Genomic DNA, 14,610 nt, shown 5'->3' with positions numbered 1-14,610 from the left:
CTCAGTTTTTTAACAATGAACAATATGTATAACCAAAAGTTAAAGAATATTTGAAGAAACAATGGAATCAGCTTGATATAGATTCCAAGTATTTTCACGATTTCCCCCCTTTTTGACTAATAAAGAGTTCATTTAATAAAGCTCTAAATTTTGTATTTTTAGCTTCTAATATGATAAGCATACCTTCTTTTTTCCCCGTATGAACGTGTAAATTTGAAGGGGATTTAGCATCAGCAGTATCACCAGACTTTATTTCTTTGAAAAGATATAAAAGAAGAGCAAGTGAACCATAGCGTAAAATAGAAGGGTGTTTTTCTATAATGAATATTTTTCTAGGGAAAGACTGAGTTAACTGGAGTTTCTAAAGTTTACTAAATTAAATAAAAAGAAAAAACCAAGAATCAATTCTTCAAGTAAATTATTAGAATTTAGCTACACGTTCTTTACAAGAGCAAAGATATATATTAATCTTTGTTTTTAAGGTAATAAAGAATTTTTTAAAATCCAAGTATTTTAAATTTGGTATTTTTTTAAAATATTAAGAATAAAAAAATTAAAAAATGTAAAACTTTATTTATGTCCTAGTTTTTACTTAAGTTTTTTTAATTTTTCTAATTTTTGCGAACCAAAGTTAAAAGAAATTACTAGAAAATTTTTAACTCGTCATATACAGAACCAACAAAATATATTTGTAATAAAAATAACTTGCCTTAGCCTTGTAGCTATGATAAAAAGCAAGAACAATTTTAAGTAGAGTAATTAAAATTTTTTCAAAGCATACGTTTATATTAAGTAAAAAGCAGATACTTCAAAAAAGAAAAATAGTTAAATCAGGGCAGAGTCAAACAAATTGTATTTATGCATGTCACTTTAAAAGGAGTTAGAAGGAAAAGACTCTCAGTAGTCTTTGCCCTAAATTGATACAACGTAAAATGAAAAGAAAACAAGGAAAAGTTTACAAAAAACAAATTTTAGTTTCATGGGTCGTTTTTTTCTGGACTATAAATGGACTACATATAAGAGAACTTAACTAGATAAATGCTCAGGATGTAAAACGGCCTAAAATAAGATCATTACACCAAATGAATCCCAATTTCATCAGAAACAGCTTTAATTAATTTTATAAATATTCCTAAAATTGTTTTTTTTTGTTCATATCTAGCCAAACATAATACAAAAAGAATTCATGTTTTGTAAGCACAAATGACTTAAAAAATTTTGTCTGAAAATTCAAAAACATCAAAGGTTACACTTAGCAACGCTTATATATGCTAAAATATACAAAAATAAAGAATAACATACCAATACTGTTCAAAGATTCAGTAACAACAACAAGAGCCGAAGGAACTGATTTGTTTTGAATTGCCCATGCTTTTTCAAAACATTCTTTTGCTTTGGCATATTCGTTGGTCACATAATACACATAACCAAGATAGTTTAAAGTCCTAGCTACATCAACATGTTCAGGACCAAGTGATTTTTTTCGAATTTCCAACGCTTTTCCATAATAATCTTCGGCTTTGGCATAATTGTTAGTCTCATAATGCACATTACCAAGATCGTTGAAAGTCCTAGCTACATCAACATGTTCAGGACCAAATGATTTTTGTCGAATTTCCAGCGCTTTTTTATAACACTCTTTGGCTTTGTCATATTTTTTAATCTCATAATAAACAATACCAAGGTTGTTTATTGTCGTAGCTACATCAACATGTTCAGGACCAAGTGATTTTTTTCGAATTTCCAACGCTTTTCCATAATACTCTTTGGCTTTCTCATATTTGTTGGTATTATAATACACATTACCAAGATTGTTTAAAATCGTAGTAACATTAACATGTTCAGCACCAAATGATTTTTTTCGAATTTCCAACGCTTTTTCATAACACTCTTTGGCTTTGTCATATTTGTTAGTCTTATAATACACGTTACCAAGATAGTTTAAAGTCGTAGCTACATTGACATGTTTAGGACCTAGTGATTTTTGTTGAATTTCCAATGCTTTTTCATGAAAGTCTCTGGCTTCGTCATATTCTGTAGTACGATAATACATATTACCAAGATTGTTTAAAGTCGTGGCTACTTCAACATGTTCAGGAGAAAATGATTTTTGTCGAATTTTCAGCGCTTTTTCATAACACTCTTTGGCTTTGTCATATTTGTTGGTCTCATAATACACGTTACCAAGATAGTTTAAAGTCGTAGCTATATCGACATGTTCAGGACCTACTGATTTTTGTTGAATTTCCAACGCTTTTTCATGAAATTCTCTGGCTTCGTCATATTCTCTGGTACAATAATACACATTACCAAGATTGTTTAAAGTCGTAGCTACATCAACATGTTCAGGACCTAGTAAGGTCTTTTGAATTTTTAGACACTCCTCAAAACATTTCTTAGCTTTTTCGTATTTTCCAATTTTGTAATACTCCATGCCATGTTTGTTTGATATCTTAGCCTCATTTTGCTTTTGTGACTCTGTTTTGAAAGAAAAATTATTGAATTTGAAATTCATTTTTTTCTAACATTTCCAACGCTAGAAAAAATTTTCCAAATTCTAGTACTTTCATTATAAACAAATAGGCAATATAGGTTTACTTCGTTTTTATTCATGTTATTTTAGTTTTTAATGTTTATGGACTATTGCAAGCCTTGACAATTCTGAAACTATTAAAAATCCAAATAACAGTTAACCCTCAGATCAGATAATAGACTGGTTGTATATCTTCTGTAGGTATCACAAAAGTGAAGCCCGATAATATGTGCGACAATGCGACAAATTAGATCCTTGCAGTTTTCAAATGGACACAAAAGCCAATATTTCATGGCCATAGGAACCATTTTGATGTCAAATTGAATTGAATAACTTGTTCTACCAATGACGTATATTTTTATTATTAAAAAAATCCCGGAACTAAAATATTCGACAATCTATGTTGGTAAACGTTATTCACCATAATTCTTATATGGTCTTTGCATCTTGTACCGGTGGAAAAGAAAATGATAATCTGGAACAACTTTGTTTATTCCCACAATGCTGTTTTGACGCAGTTAGCTCAGCATGTTCTGTGTGTTAATAATACACTTTTCAGTAGTGTTTAATGTGATGTTCTAGCGTCAATAGTGACCTTTAGTAAGTGTGTACTGGATTGGTACGAGGAAGTTTGTTGCCGTTGTTGCTTCATCAATATTTTATTTTAGTTATAAAAAAAGACCGAGGTTTTTACTTAGAAAACCAACGAGTTTTGTGAAGCATAAAGCTCTAGCTACGGCTTTATTTGTTAATAATAAAGTAACGAATCGGTAACAATGATTTTGCAAGAATATAGGACTCTTTATAGATTGAAAAATCTTTTTTAATTTACATTTTATGTTTTATGTGGTTGTAGTATTTTTCTGTTTCTTTACATTTCCATTTGCACTTGAGATGAATGGAAGTTTAAAAGATATACAAAGTTTTTTCGTAATTGAATGACATTTTAAAGTTGTTCAATTAAGGCATTCTAAGTTGCGAAAATATCCACATAGCAAAACTTTTATATTGCTAAAAAAATATTTACACTAGCTACATGGACAAAGTTCAACTTTACTGACTTAAAAGTTGACAAATATTGATCGTGCTCGACATTGTTCCTAGTCAACAAGGGGATGAAGAAATTTATAAAAACTATTTTAATTGCGAATTCTATAGTTGAATTGGTTCAGTGAACCTTTGTATGAATTTGCTTTGCAAATAAAGATATGATTACTTTATTAACGAAGTGGTAAAAGTTGAACATGTTTGAGAAACGAATTTGGTGATTGGGTCTCAAGTATTGACAATGTAACAGTGGAAGAAGAGGACTTTTAAACTTCGTAAACACATATTGATATGAACATTTTCCATTCACTAAATGAAAAATGATTCAACCTTGGAAAAGTAACGATTCAAGCTGACGCAATTTCTTCAGGCAACGAAAATCAAAAGTGGAAACAAAGCACACTTTACATTCATGAGGAATATTTAATTTAAACGTCTCCATTAAATATATTGATGATGGATATTTAGAACCAAATATCATTCTCCTTAATATTGAGGAAAATACGTCCGTAAACGTTCCTGTGAGAAGAAAAGATCCCGACGCAACTCTGTTATTACGTATTTAAATGTTAACTGGTGCTTAAATAATGTGTGGCGAACAACTGTTACATTACAAATATTGCTAATAACGTCTATAAAGTCAGTCTCGAACTAGAGTCATTAATTCTGTTATTTTCTCGATACGCTAAAATGAATACATTCTTATTGGCGTAAATTTGGATGTTTCTTAAAATGGACGGTATCTTCACAAAAACGCCTCATGAATCATTATTGGATTCAATGAATGGTTACTTTACCTCATAATTATACTTCAATTAATTTGAATTTATATGATTTAGAAGAAACGAAAACGTAAGAGATTCTATTTTCGACTTTCGTTAACATAACCATATTTACAACTCTATACCCTACGTTGAAACGTTCGAATTTACCAATGAGCAAGCATTTACGTACTTGTTAGCAATGAAATTATGAGCTCTCACTATATATAAATCTTATATATCTTTCCCGTTTTCTTACAACCTTTCGCCATCTTCCAAAATCTTCTGCTCTGCGTATGAGATGACTATTATTCCAAAATCACTTTTTTCAATACAACTTCATAGTACACAGTCGTCAAATTACTGTCCAGAAAAACGGTGGACTTAACGCATGTGCATAGAAAATATACCAGGCATTACACAGTCAATGAGTGGGGGCTTAGAAATCACTTCATACATGTTCAAAGTCTCAGTTTCTCTCAACTGATTGCTTCATTTGAAATATCTAGGAGAAATCTTTGCATAGATGGAAAAATGACTCTGCTGAAGATTACATAGAGTGTGATATTTATGTCGCTCTCAATATATGTGAATGTGAGTGAGCTCTTAGTATACGGGTTAACAGCAAAAGAGGTATTCTTGTAAGAAAGTGATGGTCAAGTTATAACAACCTGGATCTTGCTGAATACTCAATTTCATTACCAGCACAGAAGTATTATTACATTAACTTCTTAAACTATGCAACTTATTATTTATCAAAACTGAGATGATCAGTTTTTAAAACTGCAACATGGTGAAAGTAAAAATTTGAAATAGACAAGAGTCAAAAGATTTAACATGTTTTAGTATAACAATCAAAGTTCTGTAGAAGAACATCCTTTTTTACTGGCCAATATAAATAAATTTCTAACAAATCAGGGTCATAGAAATAGATATATCTGTGTGTAAATGATACCAACTTTATTTTATAGATGACGTGACTTGTTTACGTTTTTCTAAGAGGCAGGTTTAATCTAGTATTTTTAGACAACACTGGAAACAATTGGATAAATCTGTCTGCCAGCAAACTGTAAACAAGCTTACTCTGAGTATTAAAGTCATCTATAAGCTTAGCTCAGTGAGCTAACGAGTCACCCGGTTCACCCTCCAACTGCTTGCTTTTTCTTTGTCTTCTATACAAGAATATCTGCCTTTTCCATGCTTCAATTTTAATGTGTTGTTTTGAAATCATATTACACGTGCACTTCAAAATGTATCACAATTTCTTTTTTGTGTGTGTTTTTCCATAGTTTTCCCTGTTGTTGTTTCACTCGCCTTGTTGGATGAGATTTATTTTGGGGCATAGTAGCCAGGCCTTGCCAGGCCACTTAAGCTTAGTCTCCCCACACCTTGCTTTTTCTTTTTTCTCAACAATGTTCTATTTTAAAACTGCAGGCTCGTTTACGTGTAATTACGAAATCAATGTCAAAGAAATGCCATTAAATCCATAGATCGTTCAAAATTTTATACGTCATAATTTGTTATTGAAATTTTATTATCTAGCGAGCGCCTGGTTGACGTTATTATTTACGAAAAGGAACTCGTGCAATTAAGTTAACAAACCCTAAACAAATATACGAAGGCTTCCGTTTAAGCAATGGGCTTAAAGGACACATGCAAGCTAAAAGACAACTTTATTTTATTGTAATGCCTATAGCGTGAAAATAAGACGTACCAAGTTTCAAAGTCGTCCGCGAAATATTTAAAAAGATATTTAGGGTTATAATCGGTAAAAACACGATATTCGATGACAATTGCTAAAACGCCGTGAGATTGTTTAAGTCTGGGAACTGGGAAAGAGTGACGTAATAGTTGACATAAACAAGCTTCGTTCTTATATCGTTCTACGACTTGCACGCAATTCTTGCATGGCTTTCGGTAGTTTGCTATTACTGTTTTTTATTTAACAAAAATTAATGGATTCTTCTTCTGAAGAAGCCGATTATGATATTGTCGTCAATAACAATGATGCACAACCTTACATGTTTGAGCCTTTGGCCAACGCGCAAGGTGGTCATAGTAATGACAATTCTCCGTCATCGGAAAGCGAAGATAAATACATTCACAGAATTGGAAATGTTGAATGGTTAGTTGCATTTTGATGATGCTTCATTGTTTTTCCCAAAGTAGAAGGAATGTTTTTATCTTTTAGGTGCGAGTGTGGCTTTTGTGTGGTCATGAGTACAGGACGGGAAAGTATATGTTGCCAAGAGGTAAACAACACTGATCCTCTGATACATGGCGATCATATTTGCATCACACAAGAGGAAGAGTTTGCCACAGTATGTACAAACGAAGCTGTCTTAAAAACAGCTATGGTCGTGTACACACATGACATTGGACCTATGCCTGAGAGTGAAGAAAACGAGTAAATATTACCTTAGAAGTGTAATTACGTGTATGTCGACAAGTGTATAATGCCGATAAGTATCTTAGACAAAATTTTGTATCGTTCAGAGCATTACGCTACACGGCGTACCGACAGTGGACGGCTTGGGTGCATGGCAGGTTGGGAAAAAAGTACCGACTACCCATACCTTCTTGTGCTGTGAACAAAATCCGGAAAGCATTTCCTTCGCCTTCTGGAGAATACAAAGGATTTGAATATGCTTAACACTACTGAATGGTAGGGCTTATGGCGTATGACAAAGTCTGTTCATTTGTAATTATGTTTATTTCATGTGGGACGTTATTTCTTTTTATTTATTAAAGCGAGATTTATGTTGCTTAATGGCTTCAGCTTTGCTGATTTTTGATTTGTGGTGAGTCAATGGGACAGGTATCTCTTTCACTCCAGCGACATCAAGAGCTTTGGACAGTGTTGGATTAATGCATCTGCAGTACAAAACTTCTTTCATCAAGTCCTTAACATATCCTGAAAAGCAAATCATTATTTATGTTGGCTTTGCATTGCACTTTGAGAAAAGGTAAGTTTATTTTTCTGTGCTAACCATAAGTGCTGTCAACTTTCACTGGTTTGATGACCCCTTGTCCTTCTTTTGACTTTGAATAAGCCACTCTCCAAATCAATGCCTCTTCTGTTTGCCCACCATTCTTTGTTTTCTGAGGTTTATTTCCATTCTCATTGAAATGAAGAGCAGCAATAAACAATCTACAAATGAATGTTAAGTTTATGTTTACAACTATTGCAACTTATTGCTTTTGCAATGATGACTTTTTTAAGTGATCATACACAAGTCATAATTATATTACCTTGCTTCCATTGATCTGTAGAAAAAATGGGTATGTTTTGGTGCAAAAAGAATCACCATACGGTGGAAACCTTCGATGGATGAAGTCTGCTTCTGATAACTGAGTTTTCCAATATCTCTCATGAGATACTTGGACTCAACAATCGAAGACAGCTCAAAAATAAGCTTTTGAACCTAAGATCAGAAGTTAGTTAACAAAAAAAAATGTTAATGTTACTTTGAAATTTATTCGCTTACAATACCTTTTTTATCCACATTCTAGGCTCTAACATATCATGTTCACATTTTGGGAATACATCACTATGTCCCTCATGGATGTCACATATATGATTGAGAACTGACAACCACTTTGCCTTGACAAGTTCTTCATCACCATTGCTGGAAGCAGCACACCAGTATACATGGTTGGAAATTGATTGGGCCCAATCCGACAATAATTTGCAACCACTTTTTTTTGATGCTGCCAAAATTTTCTTTTGATTCCTGTTGGAATTTGATTATTGATGAAATGTGTAAAAGGTTGGTTTGTTATGACAATCTATACCTTTTGCTACATGCCATACATCAAAGTAGTGCTCGATTTTTGGTCTTTGTTTTGACATGTAGGATTTGATTTGAGCATGTCTGTCTGTGGTCATTGACTTCACCTTCATCCCACTTTCATCAAACTTTGCCAGACATCTTTTAATCCCTCAAGTTCCATTGCTCCAGAGTTCGTCACTTCATTGGACTGTGTAACATAATTATGTGAGTATTCTAACCATGTTTTATGTACAGTTGTTGAAGAATTGTTACCTGAACAAGTTGTGTGTCTAAAATGTTGTTAGATTCCAAATCCATGCAGCTATATGACCCATACTTGGCACAATATCCAGGCGAATCACATCTTCCATCTCCTCCAAGGTTAATGTTCCTTTCTCTGATTGATTCTAGAAGATGCTTTTGGTTCATATGCCAAACATTTGAAACACTGGGTATCAAATACGCTGTTTGAATATTGCTATATGTGCGCTCTGACAGAAATTGTATGCCTGAGTGACGAAGGAATTGAAGAACTTTGCTGGGGCTACTACCACTAAACAAGATGCTGGCAGCAAAGACCAAGTTGCCCAAAGGCATTCGCCCATGCAGAGGTTGGCTATTCCAGTCTCGAACATAACCACAATGACATTTTGCTAGTACGTTAACCATACTACCAGTCGTTTTGGTCACAATGGAGCAGCTTTCACCACAACATGGGCATTGACTCACTAACTGTCTCAGGCAACTATCAAACACTATGTATTTTCTCTCATTTTGAACGTCTTCCCTATAACATAAAAATTACCATCAGAATCAGAGAGAGATAAACGTAACGTTCTGAGAAACATAACAGAGAAAAGCAATATAAAGAATAGTCAGGTGACTGGATAGTTGGTACTAACGTCGCATTGTCATTGTCAGATTCTTCATTTTCGCTTAACTCATTTGAACATTGAGAGTCTGATCCATTGTTGCTATTGCTCATCGTCGACGTGCTTTCTGTATCAGACCATACAGCGCTATCCTCAAATGTTCAATTTCACATGACGTCGTCTGTGTGCTGTGATTTTTTGTTGAAATGAACTCAACCTCCGTACCTTAGCATAAAATTATCGTATTGCTGGATTTTTCACAAAAATCAAAACAGCCGAAATGGAAAGTCTATACCTCAACTTATCATATTTGGCACTTTTGTTTGAGTGGTTCTTGACCTTACGTGTTTTTGCGGACGGATTGTTATGGCTGCTTGGCATTTCACATTGCGCTTCTAAGGTACGTTAAGGAATTTTTTATGAGTTAAAATAACAAAGAAAAGATCAAACGACATTACTCTGAATTAGTTACCACTGTATATGTTTGTGTTTCGCTGTCTACATATATTTTGACATCTTTCATCTTAGACAAACTTCCTTTGAGGTAAAACGCACAAACATTTCGAGCCGATGTCGACACATCGTCGTCGTCGTCAAGAACGTCGTCAATAATCTAAAATTATAAAATTGTCTTCAATTTGGTAATGCTATATAGCTTAGTTTTTGATAAATGTAAACAAATATTGCTAACTATAACTATAATATTCACCTCTTGCCTTCGTCTCTTCTCAAATGCAGTTCTAACATTTGTTGGCTGCTTCCTTTTAGATGCTACACTTGTGGGTTCCACAGAGTATTCAAAATCGTGGGTACAGCATCCTTCTTAAGGCGAAGCCGTCCTGCTGTCCATCCTACTGATTGCATCGCTTCAAAATTTTGCACGAAGCACGAACTCTCGAAATGTTGCGAGCACAATTTTGAGCTCTTTGTTGGCTTCCAATTTTTGCGTCGGATTTTTTCAATCCAAATATCTCGCATGCGCTTGTTTTCGGGAAACGAAAAAAAAGAAACCTTTTGCTGCGTTTCGTGGTTCTTAGAAGAACCGTTTTTACAATTAAATGCGGCACAATAAACCATATTTTCAATGCTAAATTGTCGTGTTGTTAAGAAGTTACCAATATATTTTGAACGAAGCGCGCAATTGACCGCGTTTAGCGAATGTCAACTATTACGTCACAACGACATCGGTAGCTGTCGCTAGCTCGTCGGGCATTTTCAATACGTTATCAGTAAAGCATCAACTTTAAACCTCCATATCTTCAAAAATATTTATCCTTTGAGTCTCAAACTTTGGTGAACTATTAGTTGGAGCTATACCTTCATGTAAAGTACAAAAATAACAATCCGAATTTTATGTTGCATGTGTCCTTTAAAAACACAAAGATTGAAGCACTTGCAATTTCCTGCATTTTAAATTTATAAATTCATTTCTTGTTTGAGACGCTTGCACTTCTTGCAGAACTCGAATAAGAACAGAGCTCCCTGGAAAAAGTTCCTTAAGAAAACAGCGGATAAATTAAAACAAGTACGTGTATTTATCAATTGTTTTGTATATATGTAGTCAATTTATATTACATTTTTATTGAAATGTGTTCGTATGTAAATATTTTGCTTTTTTAAATTGGCGCTTTTTTTAAGAAGTTACTCTCTTTAAAGTTTGGTAAGCGTGTTCTTTGTTGCAGTATGAACTCTTATGCAATGCAGGTGCTTATATGCAATATATTACAGATACACATAACTTTTAAAAGCATGAGAGATGACGTGTAAAGCGTAAAAAGCAAAAAACGGAAGTGGATCGTATTGATCCCACATGAGACTATCGCTATACAAAATATTTATACAAAATATTTGCAACAGTAGTTTTAAGCCAATTACATCAACTATGATTCAAGATATGCAAAGGAAAGATGCAGATTATTTCTTTTTATTATATGGCAAGCGCCTCTTCTTCAAAATGGCGCGCTTTGATTAGTTCCTGTCCATTATTCTCCCGTAATCGACCACGATCCAAAATGCATAACATTACATTCATGTATTAACAAACTTCGTAAAGCAAACAGCAAAACGCAAGAAAAAACATAAAGAAGAAAAATTTATAAGCTTTTGCTTCCCATGCAACTGCTCTCATCTGTCCATTTACTCAAACTAAGAAAACAATTAGGCTAAATGATTACCTTCGAATGACTACTATATCTTTTCATAATATAGTCAAGAAAACCATTGATATGTATATAATGTGGCATTACGTATCCAAGTTCCTTCGTAAGAAAGAAATTGTCTACGTTGAGTTTTAAATTGTACGCACTCACCTACCATGAAGTAGTTTATTTAAATTATATATAATTCACATGTCGTCGTATAGATGGCTTAGACGCAAATAAGACATTAAAAAGGCTTAGTGCAAAAGCTCTAACAAAATATTTTATTTTTAAAATACATAAAATTCAGTCAAAATTCATCTATAGTGTGTCTACGCGACATACTAGTCATTCAGCGGTGGATTCAAATTTATATCAGAAGACTAAAAATACTCCCGGTCTGCATTTAAATTTATTGTTAGTTTAATAATGTTTCCCTTCGTCCAATAATGTTTCCCTTTAATCATAACTCACTGCTTTAAAGGAACGCACGACAAATAATTGTTAAATGTTCATTGAGTACTATTGATTTTGTAAAAATTTTAACGTATGAGAATTAAAGCAAGCTAAGAATATATTCAAAGTACGAAATCATTAATATTACAGATAAAATAACTGATCATCTATAGTAATATTACGTATAGTAATTACACCTTTATTATTTTCTGTGTATCATACCTTCAACTGATAACGACTTCAATTTTCTTGAATTCATCTCATGAAAACATCATACGCACCTGTAATTCAGTGTATAATAAATGTTTTAATGCAAAGGAATTCGAACCATCGTAGGAATATATTGTTACGTAAAACAAGTGTATTACACCATATGATTTTTATTGTTGTTAATCATAACATTTTTTAAATGATTTAGTGAGCATTGATTGGCAAAACATTAGATGCATATATGAGTTATAACTTCGCGATGTTTTTATCGTAGTGCATATGCTCGCTTTAATTCTTTGATCATTTCTCTAGTACTTATAATTAAATGTTATTTATAAATTAAATTGCACAGAAAGAGTGTAAATGCTGTTATATTTTTAGCATAATATTGAAATACCGGCTGAAAATTGCAAAACACAAACTTGTTTAATTATTCAAGAATTTAAAAGAAACATAAACAAAATAAAAGTATTATGTCTTCGTTTTATTATATATGAACATGAAAATAGCAAGCAAAACACTCACTGACAGTTTTAATTTAACAACCTGAAATACGAATGTCCTTCAAATAGTGGCAAACATTGGATATACTGACTATGTATGAGCAATATACTATTTTCCTAAATTTTGCTAAAAGGTCAGAACGCTACCTCCTCCAGCGACTTTTAATAGTATTTAGATTCCCTAATACGAAGTATGTTCTACAACCACAATGCAAACGAGAGTCTTCACGTCCTCCATTATATTTTGACCAGTTGCATCCAAGCCATTTTCCTCACCCATGTAATTCAATAGAAATCTATGGTCATTATTAGAAGGAAATCTAGAAGCTTTCTTGCGTGCGTGAGCATATTTTATAGAACTGCACAGAAGTTTTTATTCTGGTTTTTATTGTGGCAAGATTATTATATATATAGAAGTAGTTTAACTGTATTGCATGAGAACAAATTGCAGGGTACAACTTATTGAGGACAATTAACGAGGCACAGCAAATTGAAGATAACTTATACGGCAGTGTACGTTGACAAACAACACCCTACAAGATTTGAGACATCAACTAAGTCTTTCAGGCTTCTGTGCCTTTAATGTGTTTGGAAAAACTATTGTGAATCTCTAGAAGATTAAAGACTCGTGGTCGTAATCAGACAGAGCAGATAAGTTACACTGATTACCTTTTGATAGTATTGAGACTCTTCGTGTTATAATACGCGATCGATGAGAAATGAATTGCTTCAGTGATTACAACTGATGTCACACTATTTTTGTAATATGTGGAAATACAACGAAAATTCGTATTGGTTATTTCAGTCTTGATAATTTGAAACTTGTACGTGTCTCAAAATGATACTATTATTTAAAAAAATCAAAATACATACATAAATTACCCTAAATGTGCGTTATAAAATGTTAAAATATTTCACATATGCACAACATTTCTTTTGATTATAATGAAATTCATGATTGGACCGTGGAAGCTCTACGTATCCAAGCTTTGTAATTTAGATATCCATTTCTTGGCTTCTTCCTCCGTCGCAGCATACAAATTATACAATCGTTTCTCTGTACGAAGCTATAGAAGCATATAAGGCAGTGAAAGTAGTCTTTAAGAAGAATAAGTATTTTACATGCATGATTGTTTCCATCGGTTTTATTTCAAAGTTTTAAAAACAGGTTCAATGTTATCAGCGTAAAATATTTAATTGCTTTTTCAATGTCAATCTAAATCAACTAAAAGTGGTAAAGAAAGGATCATCTTTAAGCTTCGGGGAAAATTTAAAAGTTCATAAAAGAGCTTATTACCATTATTTAATGCTAGCCACGCTTACATAGTTTACAGAAAATAGCCAGCACGATTAACCAAATGGTTTTGCATACAATAATTTAAACCAATCAAAATTCGTGATGATATAGAGCACCTTAAAGCTTCAGACAAACAACACAGCGATGAAAGATACACAAATATATTTAACAATTCCATGCTCTGTCAGTAATGTAACGATTTTTAAAATGCACTTTTTGTTACTCTTGCTTTTAACGTGATGTCACAAATAGAATAATGAAAATTTAAGGTGAAATCTCACAAAAAGAAGGTATCGCAAAGTATGATTTGGAATAAATCAAATAGGCACAAATCTATGGTAAGAAACAACAAAGTTAACCTTTCTATAGTAATTTTTAACAGAAACCAGTAGACATTGACAATCTGAAGCTTTATCTTACACCGTTTTCCATCTTTCCTGTTCACATTCCATCAAATTATCGTTCAGTAAAATAGCCAATAAAGAACATTACCTGATGTCTTTCCGTATCCAATACAAAATATCGTTGCTTCCATTGTTTGAATAAAGCACCTCGTTTCCATAGATACCCACACAAAAATTTGGAAGATTTGTTTATACTTGGAGACTATGGAATGATAAAGAATATTTAAATGACTAATTCAAGATAAATCACTTTGGCTTGTGTAACTAAAGCTTAATCCGGTATAACTGAGTAATATAAAGTGAAACATAACAATATCTTCTTTGTTTACATATTATATAATTATAAATTTAAAAGTGAAGGAAAATGTCTGCAGTTAAAGTGGTACTATGACGAAAATTTTGCCTCTCGTTTTTTTTCATAGATTGATTGTGCATGTAAAAAAATGTCTTCTGGCGAAATTTTAGCGCAATGTATTTCATGCTGCTCGAGTTACGTAGCGATAAAACTTGAATTTCAAGAGCCGCCATTAAAATGCGCCATGTTTGAATTGTCATGTAGGAAGGTGCTTGTGACGTCATAGTCTTAACTTGTGGCTGTTTACAATATAACACTATA

The 14,610-nt window shown here is 32.9% G+C and overlaps 1 protein-coding gene and 3 long non-coding RNA genes across 7 annotated transcripts in view; 2 read left to right on the top strand and 2 right to left on the bottom strand.

Moving 5' to 3' along the window:
• Positions 1 to 6,940: 6,940 nt before the first annotated feature.
• Positions 6,941 to 9,784, top strand: LOC124455413. 3 transcript variants are annotated; one of them, XR_006951837.1, is made up of 3 exons: positions 6,941 to 7,006; positions 7,093 to 7,307; positions 9,755 to 9,784. It is a non-coding gene; the product is annotated as an uncharacterized LOC124455413 (long non-coding RNA). The 3 variants fall into 3 exon arrangements; XR_006951835.1 differs by lacking the exon at positions 9,755 to 9,784 and adding an exon at positions 7,855 to 8,064; XR_006951836.1 differs by lacking the exon at positions 9,755 to 9,784 and adding an exon at positions 7,615 to 7,642.
• Positions 7,036 to 7,559, bottom strand: LOC124455412. Its single transcript, XR_006951834.1, has 2 exons — positions 7,332 to 7,559; positions 7,036 to 7,255 (listed from the first exon to the last, which is right to left on the bottom strand). It is a non-coding gene; the product is annotated as an uncharacterized LOC124455412 (long non-coding RNA).
• Positions 8,069 to 8,395, top strand: LOC124455414. Its single transcript, XR_006951838.1, has 2 exons — positions 8,069 to 8,111; positions 8,199 to 8,395. It is a non-coding gene; the product is annotated as an uncharacterized LOC124455414 (long non-coding RNA).
• A 3,336-nt stretch (positions 9,785 to 13,120) lies between the features above and the next one.
• LOC124455410 (myotubularin-related protein 5-like) overlaps positions 13,121 to 14,610 on the bottom strand; it is a 45,056-nt gene continuing 43,566 nt past the window's right edge. Inside the window, exons 12-13 of one of the 2 annotated variants that reach the window (XM_047006055.1) lie at positions 14,083 to 14,196; positions 13,121 to 13,360 (exon numbers count right to left, since the gene is read on the bottom strand). In XM_047006055.1, coding sequence (XP_046862011.1) covers positions 13,268 to 13,360; positions 14,083 to 14,196 — 207 coding nt within the window. In that variant the 3' untranslated portion in view covers positions 13,121 to 13,267. The remainder of the gene's footprint in view (positions 13,361 to 14,082; positions 14,197 to 14,610) is intronic. The other variant, XR_006951832.1, reaches the window with a different exon arrangement.

The sequence above is a fragment of the Xenia sp. Carnegie-2017 genome, unplaced genomic scaffold (genome assembly GCF_021976095.1).
Source record: "Xenia sp. Carnegie-2017 unplaced genomic scaffold, XeniaSp_v1 HiC_scaffold_4, whole genome shotgun sequence".
NCBI lineage: Eukaryota > Metazoa > Cnidaria > Anthozoa > Malacalcyonacea > Xeniidae > Xenia > Xenia sp. Carnegie-2017.
The sequence above is the reverse complement of the archived record's forward strand: the minus strand, read 5'-3'. Positions and strand labels throughout refer to the sequence as shown.